Genomic DNA, 26742 nt, shown 5'->3' with positions numbered 1-26742 from the left:
TTTTTGTATTTTAACAAAACTATGAAAGCTCTGGAAGATTGTACATATTGCTTAATAATTTAGAAATCATTTGAATGATTTCATTATTATTTTTTTAAAAAATCAATATAAAACCTGAATAATTCAAATCTCAAATCAATTTACACAAATCATTGTATTTAATTTTATTTTTATTATAACCCAACACACCAGTAATGTTAATTATGTTTATTTATTTGCCTTTTGATTTTTAACCCAGAACTTAACAAGATGTCATACATTTTGTCGTTGAATCCCTACTCCATGGCATCTGTCTGGCCATCCTGCACTGGGTTTGTGGTAGTCATAAGTCAATTTGTGCTAAAAATAATAATGTAAAACACTACATATCTGTCTGAAATTGTTTTTTTTTTATTTGACGTTAAACCCAGGTATCAAAATGTGCACATAGCTCTCAGTGTTAAATGAGCGATACAGTGATAAGCTGAATTGGAAACGGTGGTGAAAGAAAACTAAGCATGGATACGATTAATAAAATTACTCTTTTACTTCTTAGAATGATCCATAAAGTCATGCTGGAGTCAGTGGGGTTGCAACATGGATATATCATTAACATCTGCTTATGCAGATTCTGTGAACAGTGAATAGACTTTGCATATTACTGAGAAATTATTAACTGAGGGTTCATGACTTTCCACAACATATTAATTTGTGGGCTCAGGTTTCACAGTTCAACATAATAAATCACAGCCATGAGATACTTCAGGTTCAGGTTTATAGCTTTTTAGGTTTACTGACTCAGAGACAGTCCTTGTTTATAAAATAATCATCCAGTCACATTAGCAGCTTCCAGGAAATGGAGTTGGATTCAGACTTTAGTACTCAGTATCTTTAAAACCAAAAGTTCTACCAAAAAATTTCATGTTTGCTAACACATCGATCTATCTATGTTCAGTTCCCATGGGTGATAGTATATGGATATTTCACTTCATGTCATACTGCTTATGATTGTGTATGTGCCCAATAACATTTGAACTTGATTCTTACCATTTCAGAGCAAATCCAGAAAAACAAGTCCACAGCCAGATTTATACGCTACCAGAAATGGAACACAAAAATGTACCCAGTGTGGAAGAATGGAGACCCGCGTTACATGAGCAGCTGGACAGGTGCCATTGCCTTTTTTTTTATTTTTATTTTTAAAAATATTCTAGGGGACACGGTGGCTTAGTGGTTAGCACATTTGCCTCACACCTCCAGGGTTGAGGGTTCAATTCCCGCCTCTGCCTTGTCTGTGTGGAGTTTGCATGTTCTCCCTGTGCCTCAGGGGTTTCCTCCGGGTAATGCCTCGATGCCCAATGACACCTGAGATAGGCACAGGCTCCCCGTGACTCGAGAAGTTCTGATAAGCGAATACTCTTTCAGGAATACTCTTTCCTAAAAATAATAATAATAATAAAAAAATATATATAGCTATACCACACATGATTAAATTCTAATATAAACAATCTCTATAGACCACACCTATGTTTTGACAGTCTAGCAAAATATTGATGCACATACTCTAGGTGTACCAACTTGTTTTGCATGTAAAGTGAGTTGTTTTCATGCCCACAGGTGGAGAGCTGAAATTTGATGTTCGTAATGATGCACCAACTCTCACTGGCGCTAATGTCACCTTCACTATTGACATAATCCTCCCAGACAACCAGCTGGTCCTACCGAATGAAGAGGTTGTTTGGAGAAAAAACTGCTTCGTAAACGGTATGTCTGACAACGCAGTGCCATCAATACATGTGTGACATGCCGTGGAGCAAGGCAAAGACACAAAGCACAGTTTCTGTTTGTTCTCAACAGATCTGTCCATTCATGTTCATGTATCTTAAACCATGTATTTTTTTTATATATATATACTGTAGTTGCACAGTTTCTGTTATCAGCAGCTATAAATATTTGTTCTCATGCTTGCCTCTCATACAGTTAAAGACAAAACCAGCAACACATCATATTATCTAATGAAAACATTCCTGAAAACCTAAAGTTACAGCTTTACCACTGATGTTATGAAAACGCTGACACTGTTAGACTCCTTCCAAAAATGCTAAACATATCCTCACTGATAGAAAGTGAATCAAATTTCATGAAAAATGAATGAAAAAGAATGAAAACCTGCAGAAGGAATCAAGTTGCCCAGGATAAAACAGTATCCACTATCCTATTTTTTTGGATTCGTTTTTTTTTCCGACTAACGTTCTAATCTATCAAGGTATCCGACGTCATGAAGGTGAGCCTGTCTACCCTCAGGAATCCATTCATAAGCACGATGCCGTTTTTCCTGATGGATCTCTGCTTAACAAGCATGGAGCCAAAAAATCACCTTATGTGTTTGTGTGGAAAACCTGTGGTATGTTCAGCAATATTTTTAACACTCTCATTCTCTTCTTGCATATCAATGGAAGTGATAATTGTTCCGATAATCTTGATACGTTTTTAAAAATCCAGGGTGAGCCGGGTGTCCAAGATGTCCCCTGTCTTGTGCTCCAATTCCCCTGGGATAGAATCTAGGCTTCCTAAAATACTGTGTTGAATAAGTGGTTAAAATTGGATTATTGTATAATAATAAACAACAAATAAATAATAAACAACCTGTAGATTTACTGTTACTAACATGAAGTTAATTTATTTGTAATAACAACATGCACTAATTATTTCTTGCATATCGAAGCACTTTGCCAACAATTATAATTTTTTGTTAATTAAAGAACACATACCAAAAATTTATCCAGTTATTGTTGTTTAATGTTGTGGAATATCTGTCAAAATCATATATGCTATAGTAGCTATTCATATTTGCCAATCATGCAGCAATCGCTAATCAGAATCAAGCTTAAAACAAAACAAGTAGATCAATTGCAGTATTTATACCTTTACGATCCTTCTTTTTTTTGTCTTAGGAAAATACTGGCAGGTGAGCGATGGTTTATCATCCTCTCTGACTATCAGCACTGAAGGCATCCACTTGGGCTCCTATGTAATGGATGTGGTTATTTATCACCTCAGAAAAAGAGACAAATTCATCCCAATTGGCTATGCTTCCACACAGTTTTGTATCACTGGTGAGCATCCATCCATCCATCCATCCATCCATCCATCCATCCATCCATCCATCCATCCATCCATCCATTCATACATCCACCCATCCATCCATCCATCTATTCATACATCCATTCAACCACTTATCCATTCATCCATCCATCCACCGTTCCAATAATCCAACCATCTGTTTGTCTGGTTAAATAATTTATTTAATTAAAAAAAAAATTCCATCTTTTCTTCAGACCAGATCCCGTTTGCTGTCACTCTCACACAAGTTAATGATGAAGATAAAAGGGACCAGACATTTATCCAAAACCGTGCCATTGCTTTCTCCATTGCCATCCATGACCCCAGTTCTTACTTGGTCAACTCTGACATAACCTTTAACTGGGATTTTGGAGATGGGAGTGGCACAGTGATTTCAAGAGAACTCACACTCACCCACACCTACACCAAGACTGGCTTCTTTAAACCCCATGTTGTCGTCCAGGCTGCCATTCCAAATCCATCCTGTCCCACTCCTCCAAATACAACTCCAGTTACTAACCCCACCACTGATGACTTTGTCTCTGAGAAGCGTGCGGGGCCTGTTCAGCTTATCTCGACTGGTAGGCTCAATATTACAATGTTTGTACCAGAATACAAATTATAAAACAATAAAAACCTCAATTTTATTTTCATGATTCACACAGAAAGCGCATCTAAGGACATGGAACAATCTGGTTCATTCAGTGATGACCTAAAAAAAGCTCCCCATCTGGTCACTAATGGAGGTTTGCTGTTATTTATTTAGCTATTTTTTTTACTTATGCTATTTGTCCGTTGTAAGAATTGTAGTGTTCATGTGTGTACAGTGAAATCATGATTTTTTTTGTTTACAGTAATGGATTTGAAGACTATTTACCAAGATACTACTGTATTTAAAAATCCCCAGCCACCAAATTCTGAGCAGGACTGTGTGGTCTACCGCTACGGCTCCTTCTCCACACGGATCACAGTTGTTGGTGTGTTCTTCGGCTAAACAACCATTTTGATATTTTTTTTTCTACTGTATATAGTTATATTTAATGTTTTGCATCATCCATGAGATAAACAGCAAGAAACTGACTTTTACAGAAAATTCCAGTTCACTGAGTTCACTGATATAATCAGGTATTGAATTTTTGATAATCATTGATTTCTCAGAGAGCGTTGAGGACATGCAGATGGTCCAGGCTGTCAATGTTTTTCGTGAACAAAACACTGTAGATTTCACCATTTCCTGTCAGCAAAGGTATTCGCTAATGATGACGTATATGCAACACTGAAACACCACATAGAAGAAAAATCTTCTGCATCGGCTAATTTTCATGTAATGTTCTCTTTCAGTTTGTCTGCAGACATGTGCACTGTGATATCCAAGTGCCTTTCTCAAAGCAAGACCATCTGCAGTGTTGTAAGTGCTTTACCAGAGTGTCAGCTCCCTCTTCGACATCTGTTCAATGACTCTGGCAACTTTTGCATTAACATGTCAATGAGTAACGACGTCAGCGTTTCAGTCAGTAGTACCAGGATAAACGTTCTCGCTGGTGAGTAATAATATATCTGTGTATGTAAAAGCAGACTATCTTCATGTTAATACTTTTTATTCTACTCCAACTCCAAATATAGCTGTGCTATTAATTCTGGGTAACATTTGTCCCAAATACCTGTTTAACTAGCAAAATGTGGATCATGTGTAGGAAAAACCCTTTATAAATTCATTAAGATACCCTGAAGCTGTGCACATTATTACTTTACTTTTTTCCAGGTTCCAGGTTCATCATGATAGGAGCCCTGGCAGTGGTACTGGGTATCATGGCAGTTGCATTAGCAATATGGATCTTTACCTACAAGTAAGTCAGTGTAGCATTTTCCCTTGATTTTATCCAAGTACCAAAAATCATTATTTCTTTCCATCTTGAGCCTTTGACTTAACATGAACAAATATGACTTGGTGTATGTAAGAAGTTGAGAAATTCCAAAGTATTTGTACTTTCCATATTTTTCTTCTGACTTAGACATAGACATGCCGGAGCACATGTGCATCTTACGTAGCTATCTGAGTAGCAGCTTCTGACAATATCTAACCTGTCCTACAAAACAAATCAATAGTTTCTGGTGTTTATCTGTGTATGATTTTTGTCCTTATGTGTTAAGAGAGCTTAGTATTGCTATAAGTTTTATATTATTTCTACAGCTTTTATTACAAAGCTGCTTAGAATCAAGAAAGGAAACATTTAAGCAGCTGAAGGTCATTGCTCAATGCCCCAGCTTTGTTTTATCTGTTAACATGGTACTCTTTCTAGCTATCAAAAGACATTCTAAATAATATTAGACATTTTGTCATCACGAATGTTAGTCGGCACATTGTTTCCTTTTCAACTCATTTGAATCAGGATATTTAAAGCATTATTCATGAACATAAGGGGCTAGATAAATGATGTACTTGAAATGTACACAGTAGATAATAAAAGGCATTGTGAAATAGACCTCAGTGATCTTTTGCTCTACATTTAAAATGAAAGCTCCTATTGTACATGCATATATACATATTTGCTGACAAAAACAGTATTTTACATGAGCTCCACTGTATATCTGGTAATTAAACAATGATAAGATTTTATTTCCATTTTCTCCTTCAGGCATCTAAATCTCTACCAGCCTCTGTCTGAGATTTCTGCAGCTGGAATTACATATTCAATTCTCCTTTGTGGTTTGATAAAGCAGAAGGCATCACCGAAACACTCTGTTCTTCCTCACAGGGCAGCGTGAACAAACATTTCCAGCAACAGGAAATAATCTACCAACTGTATAGACCAAATTATGGCTATAAAGACCTTTTCCTTTATTGTTATTTTTTTGTAGGTGTACTTGATTTTGCATTTCACAGAAAGATCCGAATGTCATAACATCCATTCTTACAATTCTAAAAAAAAAAAAAAGATACTACTGTACCGAGTCTTCAGTTTTGTTTTTAATGCAATTTAATAAACTATTCAAAAGCCATATTGCAGTATTAATATTTGGGTTCTCTGAAAAGCATTTTTAAAACCCCATATGCCCATATGGCCAGAAGAGGGTGCTCATTACAGAGTATCACACATGCAAGTTCCCCATTTTATACTTTCCCAGGAACAGTGTACAGCTTTATCACAAGTGAATGTTTGCAAGACTTCTCGTGAAATTATCTTAACTAATATGAAAAAAACGACAAACAAAAACACTTAAATCAGTCATGATTTTATTCAGTCACATTCTACTGGCCAAGACATTAACAATAGTACAAATATAGATGTAAAGTTTACACTTGATACTTAAGGAATATCATGTGTACATACTGGCTACGTGTTTTAATTTCCATTTTTGTTCCCACCCTCTAATACTCCTCTCCTTCTTCCTCTCCCTCACCTTCAATGGAGTCAACACCAACTTCTTCATAATCCTTCTCCAGGGCAGCCATGTCCTCTCTGGCCTCAGAGAACTCGCCCTCCTCCATACCCTCACCCACATACCAGTGCACGAAGGCACGCTTGGCGTACATCAGATCAAACTTGTGATCGAGACGAGCCCAGGCCTCAGCAATGGCTGTGGTGTTGCTCAGCATGCACACAGCCCTCTGCACCTTGGCCAGGTCTCCACCTGGAACCACAGTGGGGGGCTGGTAGTTGATGCCCACCTTGAACCCAGTGGGACACCAGTCCACAAACTGGATGCTGCGCTTTGTCTTGATGGTGGCAATAGCTGCATTCACATCTTTGGGCACCACATCGCCACGGTACAGCAGGCAGCAGGCCATGTACTTGCCGTGACGTGGGTCACATTTTACCATCTGATTGGCCGGCTCAAAGCAGGCATTTGTGATTTCGGACACAGAGAGCTGCTCGTGGTAAGCCTTCTCTGCAGAGATCACTGGAGCATAGGTGGCCAATGGGAAATGAATACGGGGGTAGGGCACCAAGTTGGTCTGGAATTCAGTAAGATCGACATTGAGGGCACCATCGAAACGGAGAGAGGCAGTGATGGAGGAAACAATCTGGCTAATAAGCCTATTGAGGTTGGTGTAAGTAGGACGCTCAATATCGAGGTTCCTACGGCAAATGTCATAGATGGCTTCATTGTCTACCATAAAGGCACAGTCGGAGTGCTCTAGGGTGGTGTGTGTGGTCAGGATGGAGTTGTAGGGCTCCACCACAGCTGTAGACACCTGGGGAGCTGGGTAGATGGAGAACTCCAGCTTGGACTTCTTACCGTAGTCAACAGACAGGCGTTCCATCAGCAGGGAGGTGAAACCAGAACCGGTTCCACCACCGAAGCTGTGGAAGACCAGGAAACCCTGGAGGCCTGTGCACTGGTCAGCCTATAGAGAAACATATAATACTTTTATCCATATTGTTTTGTTATAATTAACATTAATGTTGGACAGTTTAAAGATACTCACCAGTTTGCGAATCCTGTCCAATACCAGATCGATAATTTCCTTCCCAATGGTGTAGTGACCACGAGCATAGTTGTTAGCAGCGTCCTCCTTTCCTGTGATGAGCTGCTCAGGGTGGAACAGCTGGCGATATGTTCCAGTGCGGACCTCATCTAAAGGGATGACACAGTACATTAAGGAAATTGAACAGACCAGTCAATAAATCAATACATTTTAAAAACCAGCAGTATAATGTGAATCCTACCTATGACAGTAGGCTCCAGATCCACAAACACAGCCCTGGGGACGTGCTTTCCAGCTCCAGTCTCACTGAAGAAGGTGTTGAAGGAATCATCTCCACCTCCGATGGTTTTGTCGCTGGGCATCTGTCCGTCCGGCTGGATGCCGTGCTCAAGACAGTAGAGTTCCCAGCAGGCATTGCCAATCTGGACACCGGCCTGACCCACGTGAATAGAGATGCACTCACGCTGTGGGAGGCAAAATTTAAATAAATTTAAAACACAATGGACAGTCACATTTTTTTAAACAATATAAAAGCTTATATAAAATGATAAACCTAATAGTTCTAGAGTTGGGAATAAATGAATGGCTATTTTGAGACTAAAATGCTGATGTAAGCGACTAGACAAATGCAAGGCCGCATAACAAAGCCAGCAGTCAGCAAATCTGTCTCTATTCATGGGAATGAGAAAGCAGAAAAAGCCATGAAAGAGCCACACCCAATCCACCACAGACTGGTTAACCACAGCAAGAGAAAGAAACACCCACACCCACACACAGTCTCTCTCCTTTTTATTTAAAAATAAAAAAAACAGCCGTACCTAAAAAGCTCAAAAGGAGCCTTTCATGTGGATTTCTAGATCTGAAAAGAAAATTTTCTTGTCATATAGACCAAAACAGGAAGACTCTACCACAATATTTCACTGAGCACAATCACTACAGTTATATCCAAAGTTAATGCAATATTATATGCCCCAAGGACATGAGCAGTTGTCAAATGAATCAGGAATGGGAAGTGCTCAGCCATGCCAGACACAGGAGCCACCAAACAGCTGCTGGTGTCTCCACCCAGGATCTTTCAGTGAATGGAGGCAAAGAGGATGGGGCACATTTCATGAATATTCTCTCCTCCATCTCAATGCTAACAATGCATGCCTGATCACTCCATCAGGCATCCTGGGAAGAGCCATTTAGTCAAGGTATTATCATAATAAAAGCAAAGTATGCAGGGATTACAGGCAAATGCAGAGTGCGCACAACAGAAGCCAGGAGGAGGAGGAACAGTTTTGTATTATTTGCATATGCAAATCAATATGTATAGCTGTAAATATCTATATAGATAAGGATAAGGGTTTGTTCATAATATACAGAACAATGATATGGTATAAGATAATATAAGATATCTTTATAATTCATGTATAAAGTCTGAGCTGACATCATCTCATCACTGTCTTGGGTACCAAAATGAATGAATGAATGAATGAATGAATGAATGAATGAATGAATGAATGAAATGGAAGCATATCTTAGTCTTTCCAGATAATAAAAATTAAATGATTAAACAGGTTTTGATATTTAAAATGAGACTATATTCTGAGACAGGCTACATGATCCGAAAAACGACTACACTCACCATTTTCCCGAAAGATGGCTGACGAAGGAACCACGATCACAAGAAAGGAAGCTGAAAGCAAGGATGAATGTTGACAGTGTTGAGGCGCAGCATAAAGCCCATGAGGCGGGGCGTACATTTTATGACGTAATGTCGTAACAAAAGCAGCCAATCAGAGCCGACTCAAGATTCGTCTTAGTCCAACGTGTGTCGAAAACGTGATTGTTAGATGTGCTTTAAATAGCGTGACTATTTCTGTGACTATGTTTTTAAAGCACATCTTGCACCATTAAAACAGATTTATACAGTCTCTGAGTATCTCACTTATATGTTGTTCTTCTGGGGGCAATTTGTCAATGATTGCATGTTTTAAATATTTATAATTAATTAACAACACGATTTACTTTATATCTATTAATACTCTGGAACAATTACAAGCCAAGTTACAGTACAGTGTTAGAAAATTTACTGACTGTAACAAAACTGAGACTGGAGACACATTATTATAAATGTTAAATAAATATATCCTCGCAGAAATAAAAATCATCCTATCAGTGATTACTATCAGGATAATAAGGTTCATAATTATTGAATTATTACAATGGGAATATTAATGTATTAGAAGAGTGTATTCATAGAAGCGTGTGATTTGAGACAGAACTACTGTCAGAAAAATGATCAAACTCTATTAAGCTATTTCTCAACAGTCTTTTTCACATATACACTATAATCAGACACACACTGAATTGTTTTGACTGAAGGCCTGAGAATGTTTATTTTGATTTTTTGAATCTTTTAAATTTTTTTAAAATCTAGATTTATGTTCATTCTTTCATTTTCTACCGCTTATCCGAACTACCTCGGGTCACGGGGATCTCAGGCATCATCAGGCATCAAGGCATACAACCTGGACGGAGTGCCAACCCATCGCAGGGCACACACACACTCTCATTCACTCACGCAATCACACACTACAGACAATTTTCCAGAGATGCCAATTTACCTGCCATGCATGTCTTTGGACCTGGGGAGGAAACCGGAGTACCTGGAGGAAACCCCCTAGGCACGAAGAACATGCAAACTCCACACACACAAGGCGGAGGTGGGAATCAAACTCCCAACCCTGGAGGTGTGAGGCAAACATGCTAACCACTAAGCCACTGCGCCCCCCTAGATTTATGTTTGATTCTTTTATTTCACCCAAAAACCATAGGAGGTGCAAATGTTTGCACTCATTTGCACATTAATCTTTAGAACACACACACACACACACACACACACACACACACACACACACACACACACACACACACACACACACACACACACACACACACACTGGGGTCAAATCACGGAAATACGTGTGTAAAATTTACATTTCTAAACTAAACTACATGTTGTATCAATCATTGTACACAAAAAAGGTCAGTATTGTTTTAGAGCTAAACAAAGGGCTGCTGTATGGTATCTTATTTGAAATGCAAAATGGCTGAATGCTGTCCACTGTGAGAGGATCCACTCTGCCTCCCAGTGTCCTAGATTTTACAGTAGTGATGTCATCATTTGTCACGTGTTCAACCAGCCTCTGCTTTTGCTTTGTCAGTGAGCACTACGAATCCTCCCTGAGGGGTGTGATTAGCCTGTCTTTACCTGTCATTGTCTCTTTTTTGCACTGGGAAAAATGTAGAAAAATGTGTGATTTGTAGATCATGCAGCCTGCACAATATTTGTAGGATGAAATCCAGTGTAGATTTTACTGATTCTGCTACATTGAGTGAGAAGAAGTGACTCCTCATTCCTAATTGTGGGATAAGGACTTCTGATCACAAAGACTATGTATGAATAACTACTCTATTTACCCACACTTCAATCTCTGGTATTTTGGTAGGTTGTCTGCGCATTTAAAATCACATTGTTTTGTTGTTCAGACACTTTACATCAGATGTGTCATCTAATCTGCTTAGTTCTTATATTTTTATTATTATATGAATCATTTAATCTTCCTTAAGTGTTTAATTATATATTCCATTCATATTAAACAACATGGCAAATATTGGCATGATTTCAATGTATTGTTGCTATATTTTAGATTTGCTATGAGGCTTTCCAGGATGTTTTCTGGATATAGAACATTTTTACTACATACTGTATATATTTTGTTATTTTTGCCACCACAATTCTTCTGCCAGGTTTCCTGTATTTTAAGGGCTGTACAGCTTTTTGTAAAAGTGTAATAACCCGACTCTAATTACCGTTTAAGACTCTACTTGCAGTCGATTGCACATAACCACAGTAGTAGAATAGAAAAACACTAAGAACTTTTAAAAGATTGTGATGATTAATAGTGGTCAAGCCAAGCATTCCTATGGTAAAGCCCCAGCAGCTGCGCGACTGAGAGGTATTCAAACAGTTGGTGACATAAGAATAGGATGGGAGGGCAAGAAACAGAAGCGGTTGCCTGTGGAGAAAGCTCAAACATAAACTGTTGAACTTATTTGCTCTTCTGCTATCTTCTGTGTGCACTTGAGGTGACATACAGCTAATAATGAATGAATAATGGGCCGACATTTCTAATGAAAATATAGACAGGTTTTTCATCTCATTTTCATCATCATGAACCCAAATAAACCTATAAATATCATATTATATTACACAGAAGAAAATATTTCTTTATTTATTTTTAATTCTATTTCATGTATTATTCATTATAATTGATTTTTGCTATTGCTCTTGCTTCTTTGTGAAATTGTACGTATAAATTATGCAGTCCACTGATACTCAAATAACTGACTTTTGCTATAGCTTTTGCTTCTTTGAGAAATTGTACATATAAGTTATGGAGCCACTGATACTCAAACTTTGACTCAGTTTTGATTAAGTAAATTAGCCCTTTTTTTGGCCTGACAGGATTCAAGTTTGTGCAGTTTATTTTGCCTTGACTGCCATAACCCATTATCCCCTTAATGCATCAGAGCCTGTGGTGAGCTATGTGCATCCCTTAGAGAAGATTTATATGATAGATGTTCAGGAAGCTTAAGAGAGTGCAGCGTGTCTTATGGTAAAGGATGCATTCATTTCCATGGAAATGGCATCCTGCTTTGGCAGTAAAATGGTATGCCTTTTTTACTGAGAGGAAAAAGGTTAAATAACTATTTGTAGAAAGCATTCTAGAAAACCTTTCACAAGCAGCCTACGATGTTTTTGATGTGTGTATCACAGAAAGTACAATTTCTGGTCATTCATAATATGGGCATATAAATACCACAGATAACAACTTGCTATTGTTCTCTGTTGTTAGCAACAAGCCAGTAAACACTGAAGTGAAACATTTGGGCTGAAGTTACTCGGATACATGAACAAAGAAACAAAACTGTGGGAATTCATAAACCTTAAAATAAATTTTAATTGATAATAAAAACAGACAACATACTCGTACAGTACATGGTATTGCAGATACTAAACCTTTTCTAAAGTGCAAACTTGTAGGATGGATATAGGTCTTACTTAAGATAAATAAACAATTCATGGGTTACCATCAAACAAAGCCTGTAACCATGGCAGATGGTGAACTGCAATTCCCTCAGGCATGTATTCTACTTTTCAACCAGTGCCAAACTGATCGTTTGACTCAAATTACACTGTTAAACAAAAAACACCACACTTTTTAATAGGTAAGTTGATTTAGATCTTTACACATGCATTAAGGCCGACATTCAATAATGCATTTGCAGATATTACTCATAATATAGTAGTTAGTAAAGAAAGTACAAATGAATGAATGATTCAATGAATGAGATGATTTAGAAACTAAGTTGTTTTAGAATTAAATTGCTTGCACTTTTCCAAAGATTTAACTGTTAAAACTGTTAAGACCTAAGTGTAGAAAGGCAAATTAAACACAGTGCCTAGAAATAAATGCAAGATACAAGTGCAAGAAATTTTATCAGGAATTCTAACTAATTAAACTGTGTATTACTGCCGTTTTGTTTTGTGATTAGAGCTTTTAGATAACTTTCAAAGCTGTTTTATAGTGTTGGAGTGACAAGGAGATACAGGAGCAATGCCTAAATGTCCCTTGCTGCAACGTACCCAATGTTTTTAGGCTTAACCATGTGGCCCTCAAATAATAATGACTCTTGAAGGTTTGTGTATTATCTCCGGGACAGTTTTGCGTCGCTAAGCAACCTTGTTATTCATTGCTTAGCAATGAATGAATCCCGGGAAAAGGGTCTTGGGGGGGGTTTGTGTGTGTGTGTGTTTGTGTATTTGTGTGTGCTATTCTTTGGCTTGTATATCTTTTTATCCATAACAACATATAACCCAAAGCTTTTTTTTAATGTGATTTGATTTGACATTTGTGTGTTATATACAAAATTGATGGTTACAATTAAAGGTCATTTGTATTTGACAAATATTCAATGCTCCTGATGTTCATAATTTCAGTAGTCTATGACAAGAGGTAAAATAAATGCATTTTTTAAAACAGAAAATGTACTATGAACAAAGAGAAGGACAAAAGGCACCAGATGGAAGAGGAGAGACTCAAGTTACGGTGAAAGATGCTTGTAGCCTGAGTGTATTTTAAGCTTTAATAGGACCATGTTTTAAAAAGACGAAGCCTAATATTGAAAGTGTTTTCGTTCATTTCGTAAAAGAATCTAAGTAAATAAAAATCTATGTAAATTATGCACAAATCAATATTACACCATTTTACACATTTAAAAGCTTGACAGTCTCAATGGTTCTCATCATATTCAATGTATTCATTTACCTCATAAAATAATATAAGACTCTGATAGGAAAATATCAATATATCAAGAAATATATATATATACATATATTTAATATGTGTGTGTGTACAATAAAACGCTGTGTCAGTGTTTGAGATGGTAACTGGGTGAGGCTGTGGGCGGGATCTTTTCCTCGCTGTACCCTTTTCAGCCAATAGTAAGCGGTCATTTTTCCCTAAACGTCAATATTACATTCTCGACCAATAGGAATGTAGGAGACGCGGTCGCTAGGGCAACACGTTTATAAATTGTGTGTTTCGCGTAGTGAAAAGATCATTCTTACATCGACCCGTTAGTTGTCGAGCTGTAAGACTTCTCCTCGGAGACACTTTTTCTACATCCACTCTCGAGACCTTTAGAGAAAAAAAAAATGGTGAGTTCTATTTTTCCTTGTTTTGTGTGAAATAGAAATGATCAGGAATAATTATATCATAACGAATCAATTATTTAAATTGGGTTTAAAAATAGCCAGTTGTAGGTATCTCGAATATTCTAACCTTGTATATTAATTCAGACCTAATGAAAAACAACCCAACAAAAGGACAAAGTGCAGTGAATAATGTGGGTGTAACCGGATCTATACTTGACATGATATCATCAGAGGAAAATGACATCTAGCGCCTTCTACAAAACGATTTCTTAACCCTCGTTTTGCTCTTGTTTAATACATACTATCTGCAAATGATAGATCCCCTTTCAGGAGTGTAGTGGCCATGCAATATTAATGATGGAGCTACTAACCTCTTAGCAACAAGGTGTCAGGGAGAACATTTGAAATCAACAAACTTGTGTTTATTCTTGGGTCAAATATCCCAAATTTAGCCTGTATTATATCAATTTAAAGCAAATCTATCCATTTTCTGTCTGTATTAGAGATGCATAATTGGCCCAAAGTAGGTCCATCTTTGTGTAAATATATCAATCTGGTCATTTTCATCCAAACAGATGGATATGAAGTTCCAGATTCATGATATCACCATTTCCTGGTGGTAATAGACTGCAGAATTAGTACAGATCAATTCTCTGCAATTGTATAGATTTTGGTCCGATCTGACTTTGGTGCCTATATTTAATATGACTTATATATTCATTCATTCATTCATTCATAGTCAGTAATGCTGTTTCCTAATCAAGCGCATTTGTAAAATATGTTAAATATTTTCTACAGTTGACTGGCATCCCATGCACACCGTGTGAGATGCCTGTCCATCACAGGCCACATTTAGGTTCACTGTCTAATTGAGAAATGCTCCTTTATTTTAAATGTGTTCTTTTCCTCCACAGCGTGAGTGCATTTCTATTCACGTGGGTCAGGCTGGTGTCCAGATTGGCAATGCCTGCTGGGAACTCTACTGTCTTGAACACGGCATCCAGCCGGACGGACAGATGCCCAGCGACAAGACAATTGGAGGTGGAGACGATTCCTTCAACACCTTCTTCAGTGAGACTGGAGCTGGAAAGCATGTCCCCAGGGCTGTGTTTGTGGATCTGGAGCCTACTGTCATAGGTAGGATTCACATTATACTGCTGATTTTTTTTTAAATGTATTGATTTAATATTGACTGGTCTGTTCAATTTCCTTAATGTACTGTGCCTTTTCTTTAGATGAGGTCCGCACTGGAACATACCGCCAGCTGTTCCACCCTGAGCAGCTCATCACAGGAAAGGAGGACGCTGCTAACAACTATGCTCGTGGTCACTACACCATTGGCAAGGAAATTATTGATCTGGTATTGGACAGAATCCGCAAACTGGTGAGTATCTATAAACTGTCCAACATTAATATTAATTATAGCAAAACAATATGGATAAAAGTATTATATGTTTCTCTATAGGCTGACCAGTGCACAGGCCTCCAGGGTTTCCTGGTCTTCCACAGCTTCGGTGGTGGAACCGGTTCTGGTTTCACCTCCCTACTGATGGAACGCCTGTCTGTTGACTACGGTAAGAAGTCCAAGCTGGAGTTCTCCATCTACCCAGCTCCCCAGGTGTCTACAGCTGTGGTGGAGCCCTACAACTCCATCCTGACCACACACACCACCCTAGAGCACTCCGACTGTGCCTTTATGGTAGACAATGAAGCCATCTATGACATTTGTCGTAGGAACCTCGATATTGAGCGTCCTACTTACACCAACCTCAATAGGCTGATTGGTCAGATTGTGTCCTCCATCACTGCCTCTCTCCGTTTCGATGGTGCCCTCAATGTCGATCTTACTGAATTCCAGACCAACTTGGTGCCCTACCCCCGTATTCATTTCCCACTGGCCACCTATGCTCCAGTGATCTCTGCAGAGAAGGCTTACCACGAGCAGCTCTCTGTGTCCGAAATCACAAACGCCTGCTTTGAGCCGGCCAATCAGATGGTAAAATGTGACCCACGTCACGGCAAATACATGGCCTGCTGCCTGCTGTACCGTGGCGATGTGGTACCCAAAGATGTGAATGCTGCTATCGCCACCATCAAGACAAAGCGCACAATCCAGTTTGTGGACTGGTGTCCCACTGGGTTCAAGGTGGGCATCAACTACCAGCCCCCCACAGTGGTTCCAGGTGGAGACCTGGCCAAGGTGCAGAGGGCTGTGTGCATGCTGAGTAACACCACAGCCATTGCTGAGGCCTGGGCTCGTCTCGATCACAAGTTTGATCTGATGTACGCCAAGCGTGCCTTCGTGCACTGGTATGTGGGTGAGGGTATGGAGGAGGGCGAGTTCTCTGAGGCCAGAGAGGACATGGCTGCCCTAGAGAAGGATTATGAGGAAGTTGGTGTTGACTCCATTGAAGGTGAGGGAGAGGAAGAGGGAGAGGAGTATTAAAATGTTAAATTCATTGTCTGCTGTCAGATGAAATGACTCTTTTACAACCAACAAAAGAACACTGTATGCAAAAACATCAAAAATAAAACTCCTTTCAGTTTCACACACTTGTTTGTCTTTAATTGTATTGTGCAAGAAAAAAAATCTAACAGAAAAAAACTTATTTTCTGATGCAAAGTGGGGAAATAAATATTTAACACATTAGTACTGAAAAAGCTAACCAGACAGGATTTACGTGTTCTTTGGTGGAATGAACTTCCCTTAGATGTCTGAACTGAGTCACTGGCTACATGCCCATGGCAGATAAAGACCTACCACTTTCTGAAACACTCAAACTAACACTTATTTTCACTTTTCACTTATATTAGTTCATTGAGACTTCAAAGCACTTTTGTACCTTGCTTTGGATAAGGACGTCAGCCAAATGCCAGAAATTTAGCTGTTATGCAAATAATTTATATGAGGCAAGGGCTTCTGCTTATATGCTGTATGTCTTACAAATTCTTGGTTAATTCAAACATAAAGTATATTTCATTCTGGTCCAATAGGTAAAAGACTTCATATTATAATGAATTTATTTTAATATAATGTTGATGTTATTCAGTTTTTTTAATGCATAATAGAGAGGACTTGAACTTTTAACCTACTGTGTTCTAAAAAATGCACTACATGACAGCTATTTTGAAGTCCAATGTTTGCTCTATCGTCTACTACCATGTTGGATTACTCATTAATATGATGACAATGAAAGACGATGGAAAATAGTGAGGTAGAAATTTAGAGTTCTTATTTATTTTAGTTTTGGATTGTTGCGTATTTTTCTCCTATAAACATTGATGTAATTGCAATATCAGTATACCCTGTGACCTCAATGTGGCACACAATCTATTACCTCTCACTTCTTACAATAATAATAATAATAATAATAATAATAATAATAATAATAATAATAGCAAAAATAATAGAGAAACAAACAACAAATTTGGGTAAGAATTACTAATCACTTATACCACTAATATTTCAGTTTAAGCCGTTCTTGTTGAATTGACCCCCCCCCATAAAAATAAAAATAAACAAATAAATAAATAATAAATAATAAATTCCTTTTGAATCTTAATGCTAGTGTACTACAATGGCTCCTGTGTCCATAATATTTTTTTTATGACTTTATACAATTTCAGACTAAGCTTCTCTTTATATCAAATATCTAACTAAATTTAAGTCAAAACCTTAAAGTCTTAATATGTTTGTTAAAGTTTATTGTGTATATATAGACATATAGGCCAAGAATATTACACACATATTAACACACACACACACACACACACACACACACACACACACACACACACACACACACACACACACACACACACACATGCAGTGTTGGCTTCAGTTGTCAAGGCTCTGGGTTGTCAATCAGGGTTCAATCCCAAGCACTGACAAGGTGCCACTGTTGGGCCCTTGAGCAAGGCCCCTAACCCTTTCTTCTGCAGGGGGCATTGTATCATGGCATTCGAGATAATTTCACTGTGCTGTAATGTAAATGTGACAAAATAAAGGCTTCTTCTCATATATATTCGTGCGTATGTGTGTGTGAGACATTTCTGTGAAATGACAGTTAATTGTTCTGTGTGTGTGTGTGTGTGTGTGTGTGTGTGTGTGTGTGTGTGTGTGTGTGTGTGTGTGTGCGTGTGTGTGTGTGTGTGTGTGTAATTTCTGTGACATGACAGTTAACTGTTCAGTGTGTGTTTGTGTTTCTTTCCTCGTATTTTTTGTACCTCTTTTTATACTTATTCTTCGCTGTCTCTGTTTTGAGCTAGCTATTGTGTTTCATTTTGTTAAATGTTCCAGTCGACTAAAGCTGTTCCTTGTATCTCTGTAAATGTAAAAACTATTGTAGTCATCCTTTTGTTCTGCTATATTGTAAGTTGAAAGCTTTAATAGAAAGCATTTAAAAAATCCTTCCTCTCATGTCCCCCAGGTTGAAAATGACCTCAGTGGAAGAAATTATTCCAAAGTGAAAACGCACCAATGTAGCATGATTTGGCGTTTCTCCACCAATGAAAACGTTAGAGGAGTCAAACCAGGAAGAGAAAATATCCCGCCTCCATGACGACGGGGCAGGAAAGTATATATAACTCCACGCCCAAACTTTAGACCATTTCGTCTTCTCACTACAGACTCATTACGGTCGAGTTGTGAGAATTCACCTTCAAGTTTTACTTTTTTCATAACTTTTATTTAGAAACACTTTAAAACCACCGTCTTCAAAATGGTAAGTATTATTTTTTTTGTCTACCGTTAAAATTGCTAGATACCGGTTACTTAATTCATATTTTATCAATGACGTCTGTAGAATCGGTATGTGGAAGTTTATTAAACCTTAATGTATGGAATATAATGTTTTAGTCGACTTTGTATTGAGTTTACCAGACGTTTTATTTACACTGTTTGGTAATATATTTATTTTAAAGTTTTACACTTAATCATTTTGTTCATTTAAATAATATCGGACATTTAGAGTCAGATCACAAGGAATTCCAGTAAACAGAGGCAACAACATACAGACAATAAGAATGAGATGAGAATTAAAATAAATACACATATGGAAATACAAATGGACAAAAAAAAAAAAAAAAATCGGAAAATAAATAAAAAAATAAATCTCAAGTTTTATCTGATGTACACCAAGCATGACTTTCTTGAGTGTAATATTTTCACATAACCCACATAATAAAAATAAACATGGCTTAATTTTTTATATGTACTGAACAGAACTACAAAAAAAAGCCATGATTTTTTTTTATTATGTTGAGGCCAGTTGAGCCACACACACACACACACACACACACACACACACACACACACACACACACACATACTGTATATATACGAAGTTCAATATGCCAGGAAATTAAATATTGTGTTCAGCAGCACAACAAATATGGCATACAGCAAGAATAAAAATGTCATGCATCTGTCCTTTTTGTTTCCACAGCGTGAGTGCATCTCTGTCCACGTGGGTCAGGCTGGTGTCCAGATTGGCAATGCCTGCTGGGAACTCTATTGTCTTGAACACGGCATCCAGCCGGACGGACAGATGCCCAGCGACAAAACCATAGGAGGTGGAGACGATTCTTTCAACACCTTCTTCAGTGAGACTGGAGCTGGAAAGCATGTCCCCAGGGCTGTGTTTGTGGATCTGGAGCCTACTGTCATAGGTAGGATTAAGATCTTATGGCACATGACTTTCAGTTACCAGTGCTCTGGACGTTAAGATATTTGATATTGTTACTTCCTTTAGATGAGGTCCGCACTGGAATATACCGCCAGCTGTTTCACCCTGAGCAGCTCATCACAGGAAAGGAGGACGCTGCTAACAACTATGCTCGTGGTCACTACACCATTGGCAAGGAGGTGATTGACCTGGTACTGGACAGGATCCGCAAACTAGTGAGTACATTTTGGGTAATTACATTGTAAAGTTATAGAGATTCTGTTGAAAAATCAATCTGACTGGCTTTCATCATCTCTCCAGGCTGACCAGTGCACAGGCCTCCAGGGTTTCCTGGTCTTCCACAGCTTCGGTGGTGGAACCGGTTCTGGTTTCACCTCCCTGCTGATGGAACGCCTGTCTGTTGACTACGGTAAGAAGTCCAAGCTGGAGTTCTCCATCTACCCAGCTCCCCAGGTGTCTACAGCTGTGGTGGAGCCCTACAACTCCATCCTGACCACACACACCACCCTAGAGCACTCCGACTGTGCCTTTATGGTAGACAATGAAGCCATCTATGACATTTGTCGTAGGAACCTCGATATTGAGCGTCCTACTTACACCAACCTCAATAGGCTTATTAGCCAGATTGTTTCCTCCATCACTGCCTCTCTCCGTTTCGATGGTGCCCTCAATGTCGATCTTACTGAATTCCAGACCAATTTGGTGCCCTACCCCCGTATTCATTTCCCACTGGCCACCTATGCTCCAGTGATCTCTGCAGAGAAGGCTTACCACGAGCAGCTTTCTGTGTCCGAAATCACAAACGCCTGTTTTGAGCCAGCCAATCAGATGGTAAAATGTGACCCACGTCACGGCAAGTACATGGCCTGCTGCCTGCTGTACCGTGGCGATGTGGTGCCCAAAGATGTGAATGCAGCTATTGCCACCATCAAGACAAAGCGCAGCATCCAGTTTGTGGACTGGTGTCCCACTGGGTTCAAGGTGGGCATCAACTACCAGCCCCCCACTGTGGTTCCAGGTGGAGACCTGGCCAAGGTGCAGAGGGCTGTGTGCATGCTGAGCAACACCACAGCCATTGCTGAGGCCTGGGCTCGTCTCGATCACAAGTTTGATCTGATGTATGCCAAGCGTGCCTTCGTGCACTGGTATGTGGGTGAGGGTATGGAGGAGGGCGAGTTCTCTGAGGCCAGAGAGGACATGGCTGCCCTGGAGAAGGATTATGAGGAAGTTGGCACTGATAGTGTGGAGGGAGAAGAGGAGGGAGAGGAGTATTAAGTCGATATTCTCTGCCTTTTTTTTTCTTCTTTTTCTTGTCACACCTGTCTTTTTTTTTTTTGTTCTCTTGTACTTTATTTCATCAACAGCAGGAGCTGAACAATAAAATGTTGAAAAAGCTTTCTCTGCACTTTTGTGTTCTCTGTCTCGCATCAGTGCATTTCTGTCAGCAAGTTCACCTGTTACTGAAAGGTCAGTGTTCTAGCAATTGTTTAGTGTGTAAACACCCTGGGCTTGGTTTGTGTGCTTTTACAGATGGTTCAAAATTGCATTCTTTACAATTAATATCAAAGGTTTATATCATTTCTATTAAGAAAGTGAAGTGACCTTTTGGCATTGGTAAATGTGGTCAACTCTTGAAGGAGGAAATAAAAGCTACAGACACAATGTGTACCATCCATGAGTGACAGTTAAATAGTGGTGGTTTTATAAGCATAAAATAAACCTTTGAACAAAGTATAATACTTTGAAGCTTTTTGGCTTTGCCTGTAAGAAGTCATCTCTGAGTGGAGTATAATGGAATAATGATAAATTGACTGGTTCCCACAGGTGCAAAACAATTTTCTCTGCCTACATGTTATTGAGATATTAAAGCCTGTCTTTTTTGTGCACAGTTATGCTAAGTTAGTAAGTAGATTTTTTTTTCTCCTGTAAAAACAATGTAACGGTAATATCAGTATACCCTGCAACCTTAGTGTAGCACACAACCTATAACCTCTAACAGGAATAATAATAATGGAGCACCAAGCAAGAAAATTGGGTAAGAATCACTATTCACTAAAATCACTAATATTTCAGTTTCAGCCTTTATTTTTTGATTGATTCCCAAAAAAAAAAAAAAATTGTATATGAATCTTCATGCTAATGTACTACAAAGGCTTCTGTGTCAATATTTTGTATGACTATACAATTTCAGACTAAGCTTGTTTATAACAAATATATAACTACATTTAACTAAAATTTAATTTACATTTAACTTGTTTTACATTTAATATATTTGTTAAAACTAAATATGTTTGTAATATTCTTGGTCTATATATAGACAATTACAAACTTATGTCATATATTACAAACATAAGACAAAGACCAAGAATATTGCAAACATTAAGACACACACACGCATACATAAATTCATACAACTATGCAGTGGATCAGGGTTCAAGCCCCAGCACTGCTGAGCTGCCACTGTTGGGCCCTTGAGCAAGGCCCTTAACACTCTGCTCCAGGGGAGCTGTATCATGGCTGACCCTGCACTCACCCCAAGCTCTTAAGTTGGGATATGTGAAGAAAGAATTTCACTGTTCAGTAATGTATATGTGACAAAATAAAGGCTTCTTTTTTATATACAAGACAGGCTGCTTGTACTTTATGTGTATGTATATATATATACGTGTATATATATATATATATATATATATATATATATATATATATATATATATATATATATACGTGTATATATATATACATACACGTATATATAGATACACGTATATATATATACGTATATATATATACGTATATATAAGTATACGTATATATATATATATATATATATATATATATATATATATATATATATATATATATACGTATATATTGTGTGTGTGTGTGTGCTTGAAGAAGAGTTTATTTTGTAACATATACATCACAGCACAGTGTGTGTGTTTGTGATTTCTGTGGTATGACAGTTAACTGTTCAGTGAGTGTGTGTGTGTGTGTGTGTGTGTGTGTGCTTTCTGTGGTATGACAGTTAACTGTTCAGTGTTTGTGTGTGTGATTTCTATGAAATGACAGTTAACTGTTCAGTCTGTGTTTGTGTTTATTTCTTTGTATACTTTTTTGTACCTCTTTTTATACTTATTATTCTTCTCTGTCTCTGTTTCGAGCTATTGTCTCCGATCGTCTTCCGTGCGATGAAAATTTTGGACCTCCACTGAGATGAGGCAGACTCTGAGAATCCTGAGGCATCTAGAGGTCTACCGGCTCCAGTTGGACTCTGTGATACTATAGAGGAGATGTGATCTTGTGCATCAATACAACATTTATCAGACTGTATATTTATAATCACACTCTCCACTGTCACCCATATGAGGATGAGGTTCCCCATTGAGTCTGGTTCCTCTCAAGGTTTCTTCCTTACCATCTAAGGGAGTTTTTCCTCCCCACAGACACCTGAGTCACCTCAGACTTGTTCATAGGGGATAAATACATACACATTTAAATATATCTAATATTAATTTTGTATTCTATTAATCTTTATATTATTCTTTATATTAACCTCTTGTTCTATGTTCTGTAAAGCTGCTTTAAGACAATGCCAATTGTAAAAAGCACTATACAAATAAACTTGAATTGAACTGAATATTGTGTTTCATTTTGTTAAATGTTTTAGTCAACTTATGTTGACTAAAACTTACTATATTGTAAGTTAAGAGGCTTTAAAAATCCTCTTATGTCCCCAAGTTGAAAATTATCTCAGAGGAAGTAATTATTCAAAAGTTAAAACGCACCAATGGAGCGCGGCTTAGCGTTTTTCCACCAATGACAACGTGACATGAGTCAAACCAGGGAGAGAAAATGTCCCGCCTTCATGACGACGGAGCCGAAAAGTATAAATAGCTCCACCCCCAAATATTTCACCATTTTGTGTTCTCACTACAGACGCATAACGGTCGAGTTGTGAGAATTCAACTTCTTTTATAAGCTTTTTTTTTTAGATACGCTTTAAAACCACCGTCTTCAAAATGGTAAGCATTAATTTTTTAGTCTACCATTAAAATTGCTAGTTAACGGTTACTTAATTCATATTTTATGACGTCTCTAGAATCGGTATGTGGAAGTTTATTAAACCTTAATGTATGGAATATAATGTTTTAGTCGCTTTTGTATTGAGTTTACCAGACGTTTTATTTACACTGTTTGGTAATATGTTTAATTTAAGCTTTCACACTTCATCATTTTATCGATTTATATAATAACGGATTTAGAGTCAGATCACAAGAATTCCAGTAAACGGAGACAACATACAGACAATAAGAATGAGATGAGAATTAAAATAAATACACATATGGAAATACAAATGGACAAAAAAATTGATGATGAATAAATAACATTTTCTGCCAAGGTGGATAGCAACACCACAACCATTGCTGAGGCCTGAGCTCGTCTCCATCCAGTGCTTTGTGCTCTGTTTTAGCAGTTACTCGCTTAATAAGGTTACAGACATTTAGTGGATGTCCTCTGTCTCTAATTCTTTTTAGGGAGAGACCAGTTGAAACACACACAAGTTTAATATGCCAAGAAATTAAATATTGTGTTCAACAGCATAACAAATATGGCATACAGCAAGAATAAAAATGTCATGCATCTGTCCTTTTTGTTTCCACAGCGTGAGTGCATCTCTGTCCACGTGGGTCAGGCTGGTGTCCAGATTGGCAATGCCTGCTGGGAACTCTACTGTCTTGAACACGGCATCCAGCCGGACGGACAGATGCCCAGCGACAAAACCATCGGAGGTGGAGACGATTCTTTCAACACCTTCTTCAGTGAGACTGGAGCTGGAAAGCACGTCCCCAGGGCTGTGTTTGTGGATCTGGAGCCTACTGTCATAGGTAGGATTAAGATCTTATGGCACATGACTTTCAGATACCAGTGCGCTGGACGTTAATATATTTGATATTGTTATTTCCTTTAGATGAGGTCCGCACTGGAATATACCGCCAGCTGTTTCACCCTGAGCAGCTCATCACAGGAAAGGAGGACGCTGCCAACAACTATGCTCGTGGTCACTACACCATTGGCAAGGAGCTTATTGACCTGGTACTGGACAGGATCCGTAAATTGGTGAGTATCTTCTGGGTTGCTACATTATAAAATTATAATTGATTCTTTTTAAAAATCAATCTGACCAGCTTTCCTCATCTCTCCAGGCTGACCAGTGCACAGGCCTCCAGGGTTTCCTGGTCTTCCACAGCTTCGGTGGTGGAACCGGTTCTGGTTTCACTTCCTTGCTGTTGGAACGCCTGTCTGTTGACTACGGTAAGAAGTCCAAGCTGGAGTTCTCCATCTACCCAGCTCCCCAGGTGTCTACAGCTGTGGTGGAGCCCTACAACTCCATCTTGACCACACACACCACCCTAGAGCACTCCGACTGTGCCTTTATGGTAGACAATGAAGCCATCTATGACATTTGCCGTAGGAACCTCGATATTGAGCGTCCTACTTACACCAACCTCAATAGGCTTATTAGCCAGATTGTGTCCTCCATCACGGTCTCTCTCCGTTTCGATGGTGCCCTCAATGTCGATCTTACTGAATTCCAGACCAACTTGGTGCCCTACCCTCGTATTCATTTCCCACTGGCCACCTATGCTCCAGTGATCTCTGCAGAGAAGGCTTACCACGAGCAGCTTTCTGTGTCCGAAATCACAAACGCCTGCTTTGAGCCAGCCAATCAGATGGTAAAATGTGACCCACGTCACGGCAAGTACATGGCCTGCTGCTTGCTGTACCGTGGCGATGTGGTACCCAAAGATGTGAATGCTGCTATTGCCACCATCAAGACAAAGCGCAGCATCCAGTTTGTGGACTGGTGTCCCACTGGGTTCAAGGTGGGCATCAACTACCAGCCCCCCACTGTGGTTCCAGGTGGAGACCTGGCCAAGGTGCAGAGGGCTGTGTGCATGCTGAGCAACACAACAGCCATTGCTGAGGCCTGGGCTCGTCTCGATCACAAGTTTGATCTGATGTACGCCAAGCGTGCCTTCGTGCACTGGTATGTGGGTGAGGGTATGGAGGAGGGCGAGTTCTCTGAGGCCAGAGAGGACATGGCTGCCCTAGAGAAGGATTATGAAGAAGTTGGTGTTGACTCCGTTGAAGGTGAGGGAGAGGAAGAGGGAGAGGAGTATTAAAATGTTATACAAAAGTCCCCATCTTTGCAATGAAATGAATATTTTACTTAAAGTTGGGGTGCACAATGTTTGAAAGCCAATGTTGACATTTGAAATCACCAAAACAAACATGCCCCTAACCCAAATTGGTGTCACCCCTGTTTTGATAGCTTCATCTCACACATACATACGCAACCCAGGCAATGGCGGAACCTTCTGGGGCAGCTGGCTAAGGCGATATTTTTATCAATAAATGAACTCAATGAGTAATACTATGGTAATACAAATGCGTTTTTGTAGTACTATGTGTTGTACCATGAAAGGTTTATCTCCGTTTCATGCGGAAGACGTTCAGTTCTCTCCAGTGTATCCTATATTAACACGGGTCTTGCTTCTTGCCTTATCGTAATCCTTGTTTCGCTTTTTGTTTTTATCCACCGTGTAAATCTTTCAATCGCTTTCGGCTAATGTCTCGCATGCGCACTGAACACTGCCGCATATTGACAAGACATGCCCTTTTCTGCTCATTGGCTACACATTTGTTTTGTTAGTTGTCCTGACTCACTTTTCTGAAGCATTTCTCAA

The 26742-nt window shown here is 38.8% G+C and overlaps 5 protein-coding genes across 5 annotated transcripts in view; 4 read left to right on the top strand and 1 right to left on the bottom strand.

Moving 5' to 3' along the window:
• The window catches only part of pmelb (premelanosome protein b), an 8423-nt gene extending 2321 nt beyond the window's left edge, over positions 1 to 6102 (top strand). Inside the window, exons 2-12 of the mRNA XM_027144783.2 lie at positions 1035 to 1148; positions 1597 to 1743; positions 2246 to 2383; positions 2934 to 3095; positions 3318 to 3683; positions 3768 to 3848; positions 3957 to 4079; positions 4261 to 4348; positions 4444 to 4643; positions 4865 to 4949; positions 5739 to 6102. Of these exons, the coding sequence (XP_027000584.2) occupies positions 1035 to 1148; positions 1597 to 1743; positions 2246 to 2383; positions 2934 to 3095; positions 3318 to 3683; positions 3768 to 3848; positions 3957 to 4079; positions 4261 to 4348; positions 4444 to 4643; positions 4865 to 4949; positions 5739 to 5868 (1634 nt within the window). The 3' untranslated portion in view covers positions 5869 to 6102. The remainder of the gene's footprint in view (positions 1 to 1034; positions 1149 to 1596; positions 1744 to 2245; positions 2384 to 2933; positions 3096 to 3317; positions 3684 to 3767; positions 3849 to 3956; positions 4080 to 4260; positions 4349 to 4443; positions 4644 to 4864; positions 4950 to 5738) is intronic.
• Positions 6103 to 6320: 218 nt separating this feature from the next.
• LOC113641796 (tubulin alpha chain) lies at positions 6321 to 9301 on the bottom strand. Its single transcript, XM_027144786.2, has 4 exons — positions 9165 to 9301; positions 7776 to 7998; positions 7535 to 7683; positions 6321 to 7453 (listed from the first exon to the last, which is right to left on the bottom strand). Exons 1-4 carry the CDS (start codon positions 9165 to 9167, stop codon positions 6473 to 6475), a joined length of 1356 nt encoding a protein of 451 aa, XP_027000587.1. The 5' UTR covers positions 9168 to 9301; the 3' UTR covers positions 6321 to 6472.
• Positions 9302 to 14157: 4856 nt separating this feature from the next.
• Positions 14158 to 16852, top strand: tuba1a (tubulin, alpha 1a). The gene is made up of 4 exons (XM_027144788.2): positions 14158 to 14306; positions 15218 to 15440; positions 15539 to 15687; positions 15769 to 16852. Exons 1-4 carry the CDS (start codon positions 14304 to 14306, stop codon positions 16747 to 16749), a joined length of 1356 nt encoding a protein of 451 aa, XP_027000589.1. The 5' UTR covers positions 14158 to 14303; the 3' UTR covers positions 16750 to 16852.
• A 2025-nt stretch (positions 16853 to 18877) lies between these two features.
• On the top strand, positions 18878 to 21395 carry LOC125140048 (tubulin alpha chain-like). Its single transcript, XM_047807146.1, has 4 exons — positions 18878 to 19027; positions 19751 to 19973; positions 20057 to 20205; positions 20291 to 21395. The coding sequence occupies exons 1-4, from the start codon at positions 19025 to 19027 to the stop codon at positions 21263 to 21265; spliced, it is 1350 nt and encodes a 449-aa protein (XP_047663102.1). The 5' UTR covers positions 18878 to 19024; the 3' UTR covers positions 21266 to 21395.
• Positions 21396 to 23866: 2471 nt separating this feature from the next.
• Positions 23867 to 26427, top strand: LOC113641795 (tubulin alpha chain-like). The gene is made up of 4 exons (XM_027144785.2): positions 23867 to 24015; positions 24657 to 24879; positions 24963 to 25111; positions 25198 to 26427. The coding sequence occupies exons 1-4, from the start codon at positions 24013 to 24015 to the stop codon at positions 26176 to 26178; spliced, it is 1356 nt and encodes a 451-aa protein (XP_027000586.1). The 5' UTR covers positions 23867 to 24012; the 3' UTR covers positions 26179 to 26427.
• Positions 26428 to 26742: the final 315 nt, after the last annotated feature.

This window comes from Tachysurus fulvidraco, chromosome 23 (genome assembly GCF_022655615.1).
Source record: "Tachysurus fulvidraco isolate hzauxx_2018 chromosome 23, HZAU_PFXX_2.0, whole genome shotgun sequence".
NCBI lineage: Eukaryota > Metazoa > Chordata > Actinopteri > Siluriformes > Bagridae > Tachysurus > Tachysurus fulvidraco.
Note: the sequence above shows the minus strand (reverse complement) of the source record. Positions and strands in the feature narration are given on the sequence as shown.